This window comes from Gossypium hirsutum, chromosome D03 (genome assembly GCF_007990345.1).
Source record: "Gossypium hirsutum isolate 1008001.06 chromosome D03, Gossypium_hirsutum_v2.1, whole genome shotgun sequence".
NCBI lineage: Eukaryota > Viridiplantae > Streptophyta > Magnoliopsida > Malvales > Malvaceae > Gossypium > Gossypium hirsutum.
The window spans coordinates 45963339-45984267 of record NC_053439.1 but is presented as its reverse complement, the minus strand read 5'-3'; the positions used below and the strand labels follow the sequence as shown (position 1 = coordinate 45984267).

Here is a 20929-nt window from a genome sequence, read left to right as displayed (position 1 = left end):
ACAATTTTCAACAGAACTTCTTTACCAGGACGGGAGATTTGTTCTTCCAACTGAACAGTCATTTCATTAATCTGTCTCTATGAACGAGAATACCTACTTTTTATTTCTTCCCACCAACTAGAGCAAACCATGATCCAAAGGGGAACTCACTCTCAGCAAAGCGCAAATCCTGTCTCTAACTAAACATATTGTTCGATTTCTAAGAGTCAACAGCTTACCTCGAAGTCGCTTCAAATGTTGATAGAACATTCTTAATTGTTTGACATTCTAAATCCATGACAGTAAAAAGGAAGAAGCTATCATCAACAAACAAAAAATGCTAAGTAGATGGCCCAATCTCCTCTGCTTCCCTTAATAAAAAGCTAAGACCTTCTGTGCAAAGAATAAATAAGTACAGGGATAAGGGATCCCCTTGCCCAAGTGCACGGTTGGGAACAATCAGGCCTACTTCATATCCATTAAACATGATAGAATAAGTAATCGTTATCACACAGAGCATAATCCAGGTTACCCACTTCACATCAAAACTCATCTTTTCCAATATAAATCATAGCCTCAATTCACTTTGTCATATGCCTTGCTAATCTCCGATTTCATGGCCACCTCCCTTTTGTTACCACGACCCTTATGCCTTAGGTGATGAATAGTCTCAATCTTATCAGTAGAATGATTTAGTGTTAAGTGATATATATAAATAAAATGATATGATATATGTTGGACTTGGAATGTTAAAATCCAAGTCCAATCCATCTTTTAAACGAGGGGTGGTGTTATTGGATGGTAAGATCTTGACCCTAAAAAATGTGAAATTATGTTTTTAACATTTTAAAATTTATAAAATTATGATTTAGTATACGGAAAAATTGTACATTAACTTTAAAATATGATAGTATTTAATTTTAATCTTTTAAAAATTATAAAATTATAAAATTATATTTGAACTCCATGAAAATATAATCCTTTTAGACACTTGATTTGGATTGTGATGAGATGAAGTTCAAGGCATTACCAAAAGTCAAAATCCATGGAACAACACAAATCATGCTCCCAATATAAGCAACCATTCTACTATTTATAGAGAGGAGAGAGAGAGACAGAGAGAACCCAATCCCATCATCATGTGCAAATTAACCCTTTTATATAGTTAGGCAATTATCACAGCAAAAAAGGGAAAAGAAAAAAAAACTTTTTCTTGTTAATTTGATTCTCAATTAATGACAGATATTCAATTAAGAACATAGCTTATATATTGATCCTAAACAATTTGTGGCATTTTTCATTACAATAAAAGAAGGATTCAATATCAGCAAGCCATAGGGGGAGGATCAGATGTGTTATCATCAAGCAACATTTCAGTGCTTTTCTTGAAAACCCTACTTCCAAACAACAAAAATCCCAATGCATGGCCAGCCACTGCCATTAAAAACACCCCACCATTAAAAGACATGACAGCAAGCATTACCAAATAAGCAAGACCAATCCTAATGGCATGCAACAATGTTTGCACAACGCCAGCCAAGACATTGCTCGACCCTTCCCCTAGCAGCTTGATCAGTCGAGAATGCGAGAGCCATTCGACGAGGAACGCAAGCACGAAGATGAATATTAAGGCTAATGCATACATGCAGGCACCTCGCCTGCCGGGCCAGCCGGAGAAGAGGATCTCGGTAATGTTGCCCCAGAAGAAGGTCATATGCATCATCATCATGTTGTGGTGGTGCATACCAGAGGTTCCATTGGTTGACTGAGATGTTGGTGCCATGCCTTCCATGCCATGTCCATGATTCATTGTTGATATATATGTAAAAGAAATTGTTCTGATGGAAATTTTGAGTTCAAAGACAAACGTATAAATATTTGTTTCAAGTTTAGATTGGTGTTAATAAGACCAAAACTTTAGAGGTTTGGGAAGGTTAAACGTATAGTATTAGTACATTATCCTTTATTGTACTATTCGATTTTGTACTACAATTTAGTTCAGTTCTTTTAAGATTTTTTTGTCCCTGCAATTGCCAATTTCTACTTAGAATTTTCTTCCCAAAATAATAGCATTGACCCAATTTATTTTGAAAATTAAAGGGTAATTAAGTACAAGAATAGACACCTAATTATCAGTTCATTTCATTTTGGTCACTCAAAGATTATTATTATTTTTATTTAGTTACTCTTATTGTTAACCAGTAATAGAAGTCTAATATGGGTTTTGTTAATAAATTTAGCCCATACATTCTATTAATTTGATCCTAAATATAAAAAAAAATCAACAAATTTAACCTTCAATATTTGCAAATTTTATCATTTTAGTTCTAATTCTAAAAATTATAGAATATATTTAAAGAATCTTTAAAATATTTTTAATTTTATATTTATTTTTTCTTATTAACCATGCTCATTTTTTTTCATCAACTAAACATGTCAAAAACCCATAAATTAAAGCTATTTATTTTATCAATCTCTTTTGATTTAGTTCACTTTTCCCTTTGCTACATTGTTCGTCTCAAATATCTAATTAAAACCCAAGAAAGAATCTCAAAATTAGGATCTCTTTAAATATTTTTTATATTTTTTTATAATTAGGACTAAAATTATGAAACTTGTAAACATTGAAAGATAAATTTGTTGAAGTTTTTAGATTTACTATCAAATTGATAGAATGTGTAAACATTGAAAAGTTAAATTTATTATTAACCCAATAAACAAAGCCCATGTTAGATTTCCATTAGACAACTAACAGAAGAGTGACTAAAATATATAATTTTAAAAAATTAAATGACTAAAACGAAAAGTTGTAATGGTTAGATAATCGAAATAAAATAAACTAAATAATTAAGTGACTATTCTTGTTATTTACTTCTTCTTTTTTTGAATAATCGTTCTAATCATATCTGTTATTTTTGATACAATGTCTAGAACTATCCATAGTCCCTCTCCACCCTATAAATAGTAGGATGTGCTTCAATGCATTTGAACCCACATATTCCTTTATTGGAAACAATGTCCATGTCAATCGAGTTAAGACTCAAATGACTTCCTTAAAATTTTAAATGGTAAAAATCATTTTTTTAACTCGATTAAATCTTAGCTCGATTGTAAAAAAAAAACTTTTATTTTTATCATTTTCATTTTTACAAAGTATTTTAAATGAAAATAATTTTTTTATTTTCTAATTTCTATATATTTTAAATGTTTTCCATTTTCCAAGAAAAAAAAACAAAAATGGCCCTTGTTTTTTGAAACCAAACGAAACCTTAATTTCTCTTATGTTTTGACTTATTAAATTTTTAAATAAATTATATAATATTTATTATAAATTATTTATATTAATTTAAACTAAATTACATAGTATTGATTATTAATTATTTATATTTAGCCAAAAACCAATCGATAATAGCAATGAGTATATTTTTATGTTAGAAAGGAAATAGCTTAACAACTATGAAATAGAGTAGTTAGATAAAATTGCATAATATGCTTATTTTTCTTATTAAATTTATTAGTAATTATATTACATACAATAATTTAATTTTAAGTTTTGTTACCTGCTTGGAGAATTTTCTTTTGGTTTTTTATAATAATTAATATTGTTCTTAGAATTTAAAATTATTTAGTTGTGTAATTATATTTTATATTACCAAAGATGATATAGGGAATTACAATGTAATTACACTCTGTTAGCTAAACATATCTATAGAATTATATTTTGTTATTATACTTTCGTGCAATTACTTTATGGTATCCAAATGTACCCGTTGTAATAAACTATGTTTGTTTCTATTTTAGGCAAAATAATAAATTTAGCTCCTATTATTTACCTTTCTTGTTACTTTAGCCCTAATTCTTATTTTGTAGGTTAAGGGTATGAAACAAACAAATTAAAATATTATTATTTAATATTTAATTAAAATATTTGTTAATAATAAAGAATAGCACTATATTTAATTTAATAAGAATAATTTCGTAAATCATTATTATATTATCGAAAAAATGTTTATTAAAGTACATGATGTAGCTTGAGAAATGCTATTTGGAATTATTTGCTTACAAGAGCAAAGCCAAAAAAAAATTGCTTTGAAGGATCAAAATGAATAATAAATAGTTTTCCCCCTAATGAGCATTTTGTTATTTTTTAATGTACATAAACTTTGGTGCTCATTTTAAAAGGATAGGGATTAAAATTCAGTTTACACTATAATATAAGGACTTGTACAACACTATTTCCATGTGGGATAAGGTAGGTTGTGGTCCGTATTCAATTTATAATCTCTAACCATAGCAATTAATATCTGACCACATACATTTATGAAATCACAGCTAAAAACCACAACCCAAAGCATAATTAATTGATGACCTTAGTTTTTCTAAAAAGTCAAGAATTGGGGAATATGGCAATGGATATCACAAGAGAAGAGAAGATTCAAGAATGAAGGAGAAATTCATAAAGGTCCAATTCTGCTCTCAGTCCCTATACTATTCATACATTTTAAATTTAGTCTCCTTTTAATGTCTTACAACTTAGTCCCTCTATTTTTTTATTTAAATTGGATTCTGTTGTGTTTAAAAACAATTTACTTACATGGCCAAGTTAAAGCCGTGTCCACTCTACTTCTTTGAACCAATTAATGTTGAAAAACTCGAAATTGAAAACTTTATAATCCTATATTCAATATATTCATTTGCTTCTTTAACGAAAGTCCTTTCACGTTATTATTAAATAAAAATAGAAGGGTTAAATTTTAAATATGCAGAATACAAGAACTGAGAGCATAATTAAACCATTAATAAAAGTTGAATTTATCACTTTGACAAATTAAACCACCGCCCCGTTGTTGCTCTGATCAGCACACGGCAGTACGGCGTGCACCTTGCCTTTTGCACACACATTTTAATATCCATGGACGTAATAAGGAACATCAAATATGTATTTTTTTTTATAATAATATATAATAAGATAAAAAAAATGTGTAGGGGTGTTTAGTAAACAAAGTTTTGGGTCTTTTTTAATTGATTTGGGTACAAACGGAGGATTGGATAGTCAAACCCTTTAATTGTAGTGTTTGGTGAATGAAAGTTTGCAAGAGCTTATTAAGCTAAAACTTCCAAAACAAAAAACGTAAGGATGGACAACTTTTTCCTAGTTGATTGGGAATGAGATACGTAGAATGACATATCTAACTATGTTTACTCACTAATTAATTTCCATAATGAATGTTTATTTAAATAAAAAATACTTTGCAAATAAGGAACTTAAGAAATTTATTTATTTAAATTTTTAAAAATATTGACTAATTAATTTCTCATAATGGATGTTTTAATTCCTTGATAAGAGTGTTTTATTTCAATAATTTCACTCAATAAAGACAAAAGTATTATAAATAAATAAATATTCAATAATAAAATGTGTCATGCTTTTATTTGTCATTTTACACATATTAATTTTCAACTATCAACTAAGTTTTTTTAAACATTTTTAAATAAAGAGTTAATAAAAGCAATTGGTAAAATCAATCACTACAATCGACAATCAACAATCAATTATCATCCAATTGTCAAACAACGTGTGTGTATATATATATATAATATCCCACTAGCGTAAGTGGTATTTCATGACAGCAACATCTTAGTATACACAGATAAAAAAGGAATGCAAAGATTTTTTTCCTTAAAATCATTGATTGCCTTTTGAGTATTTAGGAAGGTTGCTTTAATTGATGGGTTTCTTTGAAAGTACCATTTTTGTTCATTTTGGGTAAATAGTACATGTGTTTTTGTTTTTTTATTCAACAAGTTAAGTTTTTTAAAAAATAATAATAAATAAATAAATCCTTTTTAATCCTTTACCATGCCATTTGCATGCATGCATGCTCATCGGCAGCATGAATTATAAGGTAGAAGTTCATTACGTTTCTTCCCATGAAATTTAAAGTTTGAAAGTGCTAACAAAAGAATAATATGTTTCTAAAAAACCAATTGAATACTGAATGTTAAATTTTTTTTTTAAATGTTGCCATTAATCAGTTATATAAATTATAGGTCTAATTCTGTTTTCAGTCACTATACCTTTACCATATTTGAAATTTAGTTCTTTTACTTTCATGAATTTAATCTATTTATTCTTATGTGTATGAGTTTTATAATGTCTAACGAGTGGGAGTTATCCAAAGATCGGGCAGGATGTCAATTGAAGACATACACAAATCTTTTTTTTATCGTAACTAAAGCACCACCACCAACAGATAGTGACTAAACCTTTCATTGTGGTTATTCTCCGATAATGTAAACAATTAGCAATGAAACGTGCTCCATTTTTATGAGCAGAAATCGAACTCGATTATATAGATAAAAGCACATGGTTATAAATAGTAACATGTATGCAACATTTGTGCATAAAAACAAGGTATCTTAAATAGTGGTGCCCACTTGCAAAATGCAAAATATCATGATATTAGAGAAAATATCTTAAATGCAACCCTAAATATGGATGGTACACATTTTATTGAATCCTTGATGTGAAGGTAATAGATAGAAGAACCACCCATCAATTGCATTCATTGGACAATGACTTGACCCGCAACTTCCTGCTAATTCCATCCAACAAGGAACCCAAACCCTAATGACTTCACCTGTCATCAAATCATAATTAGCGTTGAGTAAAAAGTGGTTGGAGTTGAAACTGATTTAATTAAATGTAATGCTTTTTGATCCCTTCAGTTAAGTTGATTAGGTTAATAAAATCGATTTTATAATTAGTTTATTAAATTAAAATTATTGATATTTTTATGCAATTAATATTTTAATGATCTAATTTATCAGATTTATAGTCTATTTATATATGTCAAATTTAACTATAAATTAAGGCTTTGAACTATTCCATCAATATTAACCTACACAATATTTTAGATCGGAATTGATTCGAAAATTTATATACATAAAAAAAATATAATTATATTAATAAATTCAAACCGGCTATTGCACTGTCTCGACCACAGCCTCATGCTAAAGATAGGAATCAATAATAATCCAAGGATATGAATGGGTAAAATGTACAATCACTGGTTATTAAGCAATCTTTTTTTTTTTTTTTGTATCAAATGAAAAACAAATACAGAGCAAAGCACAGATTAAAAGATAAAAACAAAAATCTAAAACCATAAACATCAATCCTTTTAGACCCAAACCCGAAAGAAATAAACCCTAATATTCAACAACTCATAGGCGGAAGATCGGATGTTTTGGCGTTGGGGACGGTGGCGGAAGGTTTGTTAAAAACATGACTGCCAAATAATAAAAACCCCAGAGAATGGCCAGCCACGGCGGCCAAGAAAACGCCACCGTTGAAAGACATGATAGCCAACATCACCAGATACGCGAGTCCAACCCTCAGAGCATGCAACAAAGTCTGAACCAGACCGGCGGTCACGTGGTGGGTGGAACCGGGTTTCACCAACCGAGAGTGAGAAATCCCCTCCACCATGAAAGCAAGCAGGAAGACAACTATGAGGGCCAAGACGTACATGCTGGTTCTGGTTCCCGGCCAACCGGAGAAGAGAATCTCGGCGTCGCTGCCCCAAAAGAAGGTCATATGCATCATCATCTTATGGTGCTTCGTCATGTTCATGCCGCCATCTGATGTGTTGTGCATCATCATGCCATGCATATGGTCATCATTCATGCCCTCCATGGATGAATCTTTTTCTCTCTCAGTTTGGCTCTTGAGAGTGTGGGCCTGCTTGGGAGCTTGTGAAAATGTACTGTTAAGGCTTTAATGAAATGGCAGTCTCTTAAATATCTGCTTAGAGTAGCTGTTATTGGAATCTGATCGTACATTTTTTACATACACGCTGTAATGTGTAGTACATACGCTCAATGAAGAAACCTTCTCAATGGAGTACATTAATTTTATTTTGGGATTTTAATTTTTAATTTTTAATTTTTAGACTTTATAAAATTTAAAATTCAAGTTAAATTACTAACATTAAATTATATATATAAATTTATTTTTTTAAAAAATTTACTTATTAAAATAAAATATAAGGTAGACTGTAAAAATAATCACTTTTGTTTATTTTAAATTATATTTTAGTCACTTACGTTATCGTTTTGTTACGAAGTGATCACTCTACCATTAAGCTCCGTTACCTCCCTAACGGTGGTCCTATATGGCAGTCCAAGTTAGCATTTAAAACCCATTTGGACTGCCACGTAGGACTGTCGTTAAGGAGATAACTGAGCTTAACAGTAAAGCGACCACTTCGTAACAAAATAATAATGTAAGTGACTAAAACGTAACATTTCAAACATAAATGACTAAAACGAAATCTAAGGCAAACAAAAATAACTATTTTATAGTTTATCCTTTTATTTAATAAAGATTCAAATAACAATAGACCGTTTTTGGTGCGAAAAAGGATAGATATTATCAAATCCATTAGTACTACTCCACAATTAATATATTTTTGTCATACTATTAATCTTGATCCGCTATAAATATATAATTTCATTTTTTTAGTTATTTTCATATTTTTATTTTTTAAATATATTTATTCAGTTTGTTATTTGGAAAAGAATTCTGGTCACTTTACCTCCTATATTTTCCTTCAGCTTATCAAGTTACCTCATCTATGTTTTCTGTCTAAAATTACAGGCTGCCATGTATCAAAAGAAGCAAATATTCCTTAAAATTTCCAAAAGTGTCATAAATTTCATTAAAATTGCAAAAAAAAAAATCTACAAAAACAGAAAATTTTAAAATTTTCTTCATGAAAACTTTATAATTTTCTAAAAACCCTAAAATTCTAAACAAACAAGAAAATTACATTTTTTTTGAAAAATATTTTTAAAAATAATATATATAATTATTAAAAATGTATTTTAAAATGCATCTAGACAAATGCACGTCTAAGTTCGCCCATCAAAATTACTAAAAAGTATCACGTTTTCTATCTAAATTTTCCACCACATGTAAAAAAAACTATATTTGATTAAAATGTCAAGGAAAAATTAAAATGTCCAAAAAAATCTAAAAACTTTGAAAATTCTAAAACTACAAAATTCATAATTTATTTGCAGAAAATATTAAAAATATTTTAAAATGCAGAAATAAAAGAATAAAAAATACCCTAAAACTCCATAAATTTAGAAAATTATAAAGAATTGGAAAATTCTTAATTTTTTATAAAATTATTAAATTTATTTTTAAAATACCAAAAAAATGTAAAATATAAATAAAAGATTAAAGATTAAAAATTAAAAATTTTATAAGTGCTATTGAAAAATGCAACCACAATGAATACGAAGTAAAAGATAGTTTCGTTTCAAGTTTAGTAATAAGATATATTATACTTTTAAAGAGAGAATACAAATATGAACCTTGAAAACGAAACATTATTAGGAGAAATAACGACAAATCCCAAATATAAATAATAAAATGAAAATGCTTCCAGACAATAAAAAAATAAAAACGAATCTGTTTCCTCACCGCATGGTAATTTAACTTCGTGAAACCAGAAAAATTGAAAACCCAAATTTAGAAGGGACCAATTAGTAAACACAATATACAGTACACCACATATTTTTCAATTTTAAACATCCTTTCACTTATTTAATTAAACACCCATAAATATTTGTGGCTAAAATTGTCTTTTAAGTCAGAAAACAATTTCTCATTTGGTATTTTTATTAGTCCCTGTAATTTGTAAAAGTTGTGGATTTAATCCCTATACTTTGATTTGGTCAATTTTAGTCCCTGTACTTTTTAAATTTTAAAATTTCAATCATTACCAAATGATAACTGTTAAATTTATTAGGCTAAGTTTTGTTATTTCCAAAATTTGAAGCTCCAAACATATTATCATATATCCAATGCCATTTCACCTTGTTAAGTCCACATATTACTCACTAAAAATTCAATTGACAACTGTCATTTGCGTCAAGACTGGAATTTCAAAATTCACAACTTAGAATGGTCCAATTGAAAAATATGGGCTAAATCTACAATTGTACATATAGCACATAACTAATAATTGAATTTAAACAAACAAATTTAACATAACAACTACTACTTAGGTAAGGACTGAAATTTCAAATTTCAAATTTCAAAAAGTACAGGGACTAAAGTTGACCAATTCAAAAAAGTGCAGGGACTAAAATAGATCAAGTTAAAGTACAAGGACTAAATTTGTAATTTTTGCAAAGTAAAAGGACTAATAGTAGAATTAACCTTTTCATTTCTTTCTCATGTTGGTACATGTAGGCGCGTTCGATCGAATCAAGTGAAAAAATTTCGAGTTAATCGGGTTAATGAGTCTTATTTTATCATCCTAACTCGATTTGGATTTTTTTTTCAAATCGAGTCGAGCGAAATGAAATTCAAGTTGAATCGAATTGAGTAAACTTGTTCGGGTTAAATTAAAAAAACTAAATTAAAATATTATTACAGTATAATTAATTCCATGTTAGACCACATAAATTTGAAATAACCCTATACATTTAAAAACTTTTTCAAAGCAAAATAAGAAAAAAAAAAGATACTTTAGTATGATAAACTTGAATAATTAATTAACTTATTTATGTCCAAAATTACTATTTTAGAATATTTTTAAAATTTTAACTTTCTTTATATATTCTTTAGATTATTTAAAATTTTAAAAAAATATAAATTTTAGAATTTTTATAAATATTTTAAGTTTTAAAAATTATTTTGAATTTTTAAAAATTATTTTGTAATATTTGTTGGGAGTGACCAATTTGCTCAGTTTCAAAATTGATAGGGACCAAAGGTATTTTTACACCAATCTATTAGTCAAATTGTAAAATTCAATTTAACTCGATTTACTTATTCAAGTTGACTCGAAAAAATCAAAGAAATCAATTCAATTAACTTGAAATTCGAATTTCTTTTCGATTGAATCGAGTTTTGTTCACTCATTTCACGTGTCTTTACTCTTCATTTTGATTTAATTAACAACCAGTTAAATTCCCTGGTGAGTCCCTATACTATAGATTGAGGACTAAATTAGTCATTCTAATCTATTATAAAACTGAGTAATTTAGTCTTGATTTAAATAAGTGAAATCTTGAATGAAAGTAAATTTGAACTTTGAAAAAGAAAAAAGAAAAAGAAAAAGCTAACTTAAGTTGTTTTAAAAGAGACCTACAAAATCAACATTCTTAAAACACAGAAAGACTAAAATGTTGGTGTTTGCATGTCATTTTAAAACACTAGAAGTTAATATTTTATTTATTTACTTCGAAACTAAATGCACAAAAATAATTTACTCACTTCATGGTAAAAGAAAAAATAATGTACTCTTAAATATATAATATCAAGATAACTTAATCATTAATAAGTTGTAAATATCTAAATTCTGGAAATATCAATTTTTTTATTATTATTTACTTCCTTTCGTATGAGTGTAGTTAATGCATCCGTCTCCTTTTCATATGGTTTTGCTTACTATATCTATTATTGTAGCATTATAAATTATATTGTTACTTTTGTTCCTGTTGGGATAAATTTGGCCCCTTCCCTTATTTCTGCCTACGTATATGGGATATTTTAAGAAATGAACATTCTTATTACTAGTTGGATCTGGAGAAAGAATAGAAAATGTGATTTCACTATATTTTTTTACCAAGAACCAGACCTATCACAAGAATACTTTTCTTAGTGGAGCAATAGTGTTGAAAAGACAGATTGCCTATCTTTTCTTTCATCTCGAGTGAAATACAATCAGGCAGGGCTAACTCAAACCCCTCTTGTAAAATAAGAACAATACCCACATTCAAGGCCCCTTTCTTACCATTAGAAAGAACTTGTTTCAGTTGCATACCATAAGAAATTCTAACAACCGCTTCAAATACAGTATCAGGAAGTATCACTTGTGGAACCTCAATATCCACAGGTTTATTCGCTAAATGGCAATTGGCTATAACTGTAGTATTATGATTCCTAATCTTTGTTATACAATGTTTAGAACTACCCATAGTCTCACTCCAACCCTTAAATAAGATAATATAATACGTTTTAGCACACTTGAACCCACGTCCTCTCATACTAACAGCAATGTTGATGTCAACTGAGTTAAGACTCAATCAACAAGAATGCTAATTTATTATGCCTTTAAATGCATAATGAATAAATGCTAATTTATTATGCCTTTAAATGCATAATGAATTTGAATTGATAAATATATATATATACCATCAATAACTTCCCAAATCTCTAAATTAAAATATATTACTCATTTAAATGTATTTAAAAATGTATCTTGTAAATGGTTGCATATTGATACTAATTAAACTAAGATTTAGCGAAAATTAAGGTTTCCATGAGTGGCATCAGTGATTAATATTTCTATATATTCTATCAATTAAATGGGGTTTTTATATTTTTTTTGTTTCAAAATAAGATTATGAGTTTTGTTGATGTGATTTCAATTTAAAAAAAGATGAGCAACATTCAATGATGGTAAATGAATCGAGTTATTTTCATACTTTTTCTCCAAAGTGGAAAGAGAATCTTTTGTTTTTCTGGGCTAATTTCATCATTTTCCTCAAATTATAATTTAAATATCAAATTGGTCCTTAACATGGACCAAGATGAAAGGATAGGCAAGGTTTTTGCCCCTTTGTTTTTTTTTATGAAGTTTTTGCTCCTTTGTTAAAATACTTTTAATGCTATTTAAAAATTAACCGCTTAAAATTAATACTTACAGGTTTTGTTTAATATTTATTTTAAATAATTCAATAAATTTAATTTTTCACGTTAACAAAATTTATTAATTTCATGCTTAAACAGATATAATTAAATCTAAATCTAAATTAATGAATATTATATATTATGAAAAGTAGATCATATAATATTATTTATATATTTTGAAGAAAAATATGTATCGATTTTAGATTAATGATTAAATTTAATTATGATGATTAAAAAATAATTGTTGAAATTGAGAACGAAGTCTACTCGCGTGGCAATTTTTAGGGTTTTTTCTCCTTTTTTTTTCCTTTCGTCTGCACAAATTCGCAAGTCGACAAGTATGCCTTTCTCTCAATCTTTTTGAGCGCTGAAGAGTTTTGGGTTTTTTATTTCATAAAGAGTCGAATTATCAATGGAGGAAGATCTAGTTAATTTAAGTATTGGCGATGAAGAGGAAGACTCGTTACTAGAACAAGATGAGGAAGAGGGATATGAAGATAATTTTTGCATGTGTTTGGTGGGAAAGGTCTTAACTAATGGGACAGTTCACTTTCTATCGATGAGAGATGTCCTGGTTGAGTTATGGTACCCAATTGAAGGTGTCTCCATTATTGAGATTGAGGAAAAAAAAACTCTTTTTCGGTTCTACAACGAACTGGATATAAAAAGTGTTATTGATGGTATGCCTTGGTTCTCTAATAGGCATTTGATTATCTTCCACCGGCTGGAAAAAATGAAGGATCCAGTACAAGTCCCACTGGTTTTCACAATTTTTTTGTGCAAATCCACAATTTACCGATAGGTTGTATATCAGAAAATATGGCAAGACAGATGAGAAATTTCATTGACCTTTTTTTTTTGGAATATGATGTAGTAATTATCTTTAAAGGAGTAAGGAAATTTATGTGCATAAAAGTATGATTAGATGTTTGGAGCCCGCTTAAGAGGAAGAAACGTATTATTTTTGGACAAGATAAATCAACCTATGCTAAATTCCAATATGAAAAGTTGTCATTATTCTGTTTCTTATGTGAGAGATTAGGGTACAGGAAAACCTTTTGTCCAATCTGTTTAACATTGGGTTCATAAGAGGTGGTTTTTTGTGGTACATATCCCTCCGAGCCTCGTTAAAGAGGACTACCCTGACGGATAGCCAACGGATTTAAGAGGAACAGAGGGGTATGGTAAGAATCGGTTATAGTGAAGGTGATCAAAGGGAGAGTAGGCAAATAAAGCCTACTATAAGAAATAAAGTTAACAAATCAAGGGTGAAAGGTATTATAGCGAAATTAAGAAATAAAAGTATCAAAGACCAACAAGCAAGGATGGCATGCATGAATAGGGTGGAGTGTCCTACTGATCTCAATAAAGTGGAAGATGAAAAGGGAGATGTGGATGATCAACCTATCGGGTTATTAGAGGGCAAGAAAAGACAATGGAAAAATGATGGTGATGCTACTAACAAAAGTCCAATGGAAATAGATTCAACTAATTTTATATCGGTAGCCGCTAATAAGCCGCCCGACCGGTCGCAATGAAAACCTTAAGTTCGAACGTTTGTGGATTAGGGCAACCACAAACGATAAGGCGTCTCAAAAATTATTTGAGACAAGTTCGGCCTCAACTTTTGTTTCTGATGGAAATAAAAGTAAGCTCAAGGAAGATGGAAAGGATAAGAAGATCATGCGGGTTTGTAAATGGGATTGATGTTAGTGTGGAGGTTTCAATGGAGATTATCATTAGGGTGGAAAGATAGTCTTAATATTAGTCTAAAAATTTTTTCTAACTCCCACAACGACGTGGATGTTATTAAAGACAACGGGGGAGCAAGCTAGAGGTTCACTGGATTTTATGAGGCTCCAATTGAAAATCTGATGACAGATTCATGGAATTTGTTAAGATGTCTAAATGAAGAAGCCCAATCACCATAACTTGTTATGGGTGATTTCAATGAAGTAATGTTCTCTTTTGAAAAAAGAGGAGGGAGACTATGAGAAGAATGTCAAATGAAAGCATTTAGGGACATAACAGAAGAATGTGATTTAAGCGATCTAAGTTTCCAAGGACAGTGGTTCACTTGGGATAAAAGGGGTTTGACAGCTAACAACATAAGAAAACGTCTTGATAGAGGAGTGGCAAATTCAGAATGGTGAGCACGTTTTCCAGAATATGTGGTATATCATCTAAACCATAGTTTTTCTTATCACTGTCCAATGTTAGTGGATACATCCGGAAAAAGGAAAGAATCCCAAGTAAGGAAAAGAATTCCATTTTGATTCAATGCTAATTGGATTTTAGAGGAGGATTTTAAAGATCAAGTTAAACAAGGTTGGGCAATAAACGAAAAGGATCTTCCAAAAAAACTAAACGATTTGGGATTGTTTTTAATGGAATGGAGCAAAATTAACAAAGATAGATGCATGCTTAGTGAAGGGAGAAGCTGAATGCTAAATTAAGTTGTTTGAATAATGATAATCCAGGCGAAAATAATCTAAAAGAAATCACGTAGGTCAAATTGGCTTTAAACATGGAAGCTGATAAGGAGGAATTATTTTGGGAGCAACGTGCTAGAGGCAATTGGTTACGAATGGGGGATCGAATACTTCCTTCTTTCATGATTTTGCATCTTATCGTAAGCGTAGAAATACTATCAAGGGGCTTGAAGTTTCAGCTGGAAGATGGGTGGAAGGAGATGCGAAACTTCTTGATTTGGAAACAAATTATTTTAAGGAGCTGCTTTCATCAAAACCCGTTTCCAGTAGTGAAGTACTTACGAGTAACATCCATTCATGTATATCAATTGCTATCAGTAACGAGTTATTAACCAGGTTTAAGAAGGAATAAATAACTGAAGCGGTGAAGTCAATGGCGCCAATTAAGGCCTCGGGAAAGGATGGATTCTCCACTTTCTTTTACCAAAAGTGTTGGCATATAGTAGGAAGAGACGTCAAATTTTTTTTGAAAGTTTTGAATAACCATAAAGATTTAAGAGATGTTAATGATACCTCCATCGTGTTGATACCCAAAGTGAAAGCACCAAAAAAATATGTGGTTTACAAAATTATTGCAAGGGTAATTGTTAATAAGTTTCGAAAAGCCCTTAATAGTTGTATAGATGAAACACAATGAGCGTTCGTGCCTGGAAAACAAATTACAAACAACATTTTGGTGGCTTATGAGTTGCTGCATTCTTTAAAAAAGAAACGACAAGGGCACGAGAATTTTACATTGAAGCTTGACATGAGTAAAGCCAATGATAGGGTGGATATTTTTGGAAAACATGATGAGAGGCCTCGACTTTTGTGAAGGATGGGTCACTTTGATAATGAGATGTGTTCAAAGTGTTTCCTATTCAGTACTATTAAATAAGGGGCAAGAGGCAGTTTTTAAACCCACAATAGGGCTTAAGCAAGGCGATCCATTAAGTCCATATTTATTTATTAACTATACAGAAGGATTTTCAAGACTGCTCAGCCATGCAATGAGGGATGGAAAGATTGGAGGGGTAAATGTGGGGAGAGGAGGGCTTTCAATTATGCATTTATTCTTTGCAAATGATAGTATACTATTTGGAAAGGCTTCATTGGAAGGGGCTTTGGTAATGAAAACAATTATCAAGGACTATGAAAATATGTCAGGATAATTGGTGAATTTCGACAAGTCATTGATTTACTTTAGCAATAACACAAGTGAGGAAGACCAAACAAGAATAAGTAGTGAATTGGGTGTTAGAATTTCAAATAATCCTGAGAAGTATCTTGGATTACCCACGATGGTAGGGAGAAGGAAAAGAAATGCGTTTGTCGACTTGAAAGAAAAATTTATTAAAAGGTTTAAAGCATGGAGTGTTCGTAACCTTTCAATAGGAGGAAATGAGATTTTTATAAAATTCTTACTATAGGTTATCCCAATTTATACTATGTAGTGCTTTATATTGCCAATTTCTTTATGCCAAGAATTTGAAAGTCAAATTTGTAAGTTCTAGTGGCGTAACTTGAAGATAAATAAAAGGATACATTGGTGCACTTGGAATGCTATGTGTATCCCAAAGACGCAATAGGGAATTGGTTTAGAGAGTTATCAATTTTTAATAAAACCCTTTTAGCAAAGCAAGGATGGAAACTAATTACCAATTCTACCAGTCTGTTAGCACAGGTAATGAAAGCTAAATACTACCTAACGAGTGATTTTATGAACGCTGGATTAGGATCTCACCCTTCTTTTACCTAACGAAGCATTTGGGGAGTACATTTATCTTGTAGGAAAAACTTAGATGAAGAATCGAAAATGGCATATCTGTGAATATTTGGAATGACATATGGATTCCAGGGCCTGGAGATGGGAAAATTCAGATTCAAAATATTGATGTTAGATTTACAAAGGTTGTTAATCTTATTAATGATGAGAACCATACCTGGAAAGAGGATATAATTGAAGATCTTTTCACAGAGGAACCAGCAAAAAAGACCCTAACTATCCCACTGGTGAACAGCTCCTTTCCAGACAAGCTAGTTTGGAGAGGCGATAGTACAGAGGAATACTCCGTTAAAAGTGGTTACAAGTGGTGTATTACAAGTAATCAGAATGGGACAAGGCAAACAATTATTTACAAGACATAGCCATAAAAAACTTTTACATAAAGCTATGGAATCTCAAAATCCCAGACAATATCAGAATACATATTTGGAATGTATTTAATAATTTTCTGCCTACATTAAGTAATTTACAGCAAAAAGATTAAGGGATGAGGCTCTTTGCCCAATTTGCAAGACAGGTTCTGTAGCAGATTGGATTGGTAACCTCGCATGTCGACATTAGTTAAGAATGGAAATTCTGGTTAGCATCTATTTTTGAAAAGAATAATAATGAACAGAGTATACATATAGCCATAATTTTTTAGGCAATTTGGTACAACAAAAATATATACTACCATGAAGGAAAGAGAGAAAGGGCAGATCAGGTCGTAAGTTTCATCAAAGCATATTTAGAAGAGTTACTCATTTTAGAAGAGATAGTAATATATCAAAATGACTTTAGAGAAACAAGATGGGAGCCCCCTGAGAGAGACACTAAAAGTTAACTTTGATGCATCCTACCAACAGCAAATACAAAGAGCTACCGCATGAGTAATTATAAGAAACAACCAAGGCATGATCATGGGGGCATGTGCTTACCCAATAAAAAATATTCAAGATCTAATAACAGCAGGAGCGTATGCATGCCTTCAGGCTATTATCTTTGTCGAGGAAATGGATTTTGACAACCTATGCGGTAAGGGCGATGAGCTTGCGATTCTAAAAAAAATAAAGACCCAAAAAAGTGATAGATCAATTACAGGTAATATAATAATGGAAATAAGGCATAGAATTTTCAATTTTAAAGGTTTTAACTCCCGTTTTGTCCCAAGCTTGGCGAATAGAGCAACCCACGAGATGGTAAGTTGGGGATGACAGTGTGAAAGCCCGAGACACTAGATGGAAGAAACCCTTCCAGAAAATAAGGATATAATCTTAAACGAGCAACGAATGTAAGATGGGGGTTATTGTTCTAAGTCCAGAGGGTATGGCCTCTATTTTCAAGAGAATCTTCGATGAGCTCAGTGAATCGAAGGACCAAGGAAATGAAGAGAGAACTAATTCAAGAAGTCTAAGGGATTTCCACTCCCACATATGGGTTTTCCGGTGCATCGGAGTGGACGAGATGAATGGGTAGACTAAAAGGTTTAGGGAATTTGCTTTTTCTTTTCTTTTCTAAGGGATTTGTGATAGAGGGTTGCGTGCGGACCAAGATCGAGTTGCCAAGTCATGGGAAAACTCTTACGAAAACTATCGACACTTAGATCTGAAACGAAAACAGAAAATAGAAAATTAAACTTAAAAGACCAAGAAAACCAACTTGAAATAGAATGATACTTGGGCGGCAAGAAAGGATGAAGAAAGAACGTTTCTTGATGCCAAAGAATGTTGCAAAACAGATCCTTGAAGCTTGGAATGGCTGGAAACACAACAAGAACAATTAAACCAAGTTAATCAACAATTCGACACAAACAAAAATAATTAAAAAAGAACAAACAACAAAAAAAAATGGATAAAGTCCTAAGAAGCCTTGAAATCAAGAAAGATTTCACAACTCCCTTCAAACGGCTCTAATCTTCCCTCCAATGTAAAAACACGACAAGAAGAAGGTTGAAGATGGCTCCCACAATCAAAAAGATTGTTAAAACTACTTCTAAAGAAAACTCAAGAGAGAATTCTTGGAGAAACTCAAAGAGAGTTTTCACTCCACAAAAAAAATCTGAATTCAATGTATCATGTATAAGAGTGGCCGGTCAAGCCATATATATAGCCTCCTAACTACTTTCCTATCCCTACTAGGAAAACTAAAAAAAAACCCTAATTGTTGCCTTTCAAGGGAATTTCGTCCAAGGCTTTAAATGGGCCTCTTGGACTGAATTCTTACATAGAAATTTATTCATAAAGTCTAAAAATTAAAACTAAGTATTTAAAGAATTAAAATTTTACAAATTGGGCCACTTTGACAATTTGGCCTGATTTTCAACTAAGTCTAATTTAAACTTCTTGGTTGGGCTTGGAACATCTTATTGGGTCGTATCTCAAGAACTTGGGCTTGTAATCCGTTCTCTCCCGAAATTGGTTCGTTGATGCTCGTAACTGAGATCCAATGCGTCTTAGCTGCAAGATTCAGTTTCTTGGACCAAGATTTTCAAGATTTGAAATCTTGATTTTCTTGATTCTTGAAATCGCTCAAAACAGCAAAATTGGACCAAGATTCGGTTTCTTGATTTTCTTGAAAACAAGAAAGTGAATCTTGATTTTCTTTTTCCTTTGTCTACGCATCTAAGGCCTTGCTAATGAAGTCTTCAACGGTTCCATTTAGTTTCATACTCATTTGCCTGGCCTTTGACCTCGTTATTGGGCCTTGTGGTAATTTGAGCCCATCATGTTCTTGAGCTTGAGTTGGGCCTTTGTGACTTGTATCAAATTTTTTTTTATTTAAGAGTCTTGGTTAACGTACTTTAGGGTATCTCGAGGCACTGCCCATTGCACCGTTTGTTTTGCTGACAGATGGCTGGCATGGTAAAACAGTGCTGAGGTTTTATTTTTTCATTTTTGTTGTTTCCATTGTGTTTAAACTTTTAAGCTTCTCTAATAAGATTGCATCAGGTGTTATTTAAAAAAAAAATTAATGGCTTAAAAGACAACTCAATTTAATCCTTTTTAGCTTTAAATAAATTGTTTTTTTAATTTTTTCCCTTTCCAAATTTTAATTATCAATTTAAACACAATTTTTAAAATTTTGTCCTTATAAATTTTTTAAATATTTGTCGACTCATTAAAACAAATTTATTGATTTCGTCCTTAATTTTTAAATTTTAAAATGTTCTAATTAAATCTTTAAAGTATTAATATTGGAGTATTTTACTAAAAAAAGCTCATTTCCAACATTATTTACGGAAATGAGTCACTTAAAACATTATTTACCAAAATGGGCCGAAAAACTCAAAACGCGCCTACATTAAAGCATTTTAAGGGGTAATTTCATAAAAGCGCCTCCTTAAGGGAGCATTTTTGCCACGCCAGTGCGTTTTTGCTGACATGGCGAAAGCGCTCCCACGAGGGCACGTTTTAGCCCGTGTTTTTGCCCCAACGATCACCTCCAATGAAAATTTGATTGTTGAGGCCAACGGTCATGAAAAAAAATTATAAACCCCCATCCATTTTTTTCACACAAAATTCCTCTCTAAATTTCTCAAAAAAGCTCTCAAAGCTCTCTAAATTTTTAATTTTTTTCTAAATCAATATTATTTTTTATAATTTCTAAAAAATTTGATCGTGTTAGCAACAGCCCAAGAATTAATTCGTCTCGATTATAAACATATCTCCGTCGACCAAATGAAAATGGTAAAGGTTAATTACAATTTTTTAATATTTTTTAATATTTTTTTCATTTATGTAATTTTAATTAATATTTTTTACAATTTTTATAACAGTCTGTAGATCAGGTGTTACAATGTTATATTCATAATATGTTTGGTCCTCTATCACTGTTGATAGAAAATTACTTGAAGGAAGCGGGTTTTTGGCACATGGCCAATATAGGCTGGGGGTGTAAGTTGGACCCGAAACTCATCAGCACGTTCATAGAGAGGTGGAGACCTAAGATGCACACATTTCATCTTCCATGCGAGGAGTGTGCCATCACTTTGGAGGA

The 20929-nt window shown here is 30.9% G+C and overlaps 1 protein-coding gene and 1 pseudogene across 1 annotated transcript; both read right to left on the bottom strand.

The window, feature by feature from the left end:
• Positions 1 to 1303: 1303 nt before the first annotated feature.
• LOC107950228 (uncharacterized) lies at positions 1304 to 7781 on the bottom strand. Its single transcript, XM_016885042.2, has 2 exons — positions 7202 to 7781; positions 1304 to 1876 (listed from the first exon to the last, which is right to left on the bottom strand). The coding sequence occupies exons 1-2, from the start codon at positions 7676 to 7678 to the stop codon at positions 1304 to 1306; spliced, it is 1050 nt and encodes a 349-aa protein (XP_016740531.2). The 5' UTR covers positions 7679 to 7781.
• A 3606-nt stretch (positions 7782 to 11387) lies between these two features.
• LOC121215424 (cytochrome f-like) lies at positions 11388 to 11982 on the bottom strand (annotated as a pseudogene).
• Positions 11983 to 20929: the final 8947 nt, after the last annotated feature.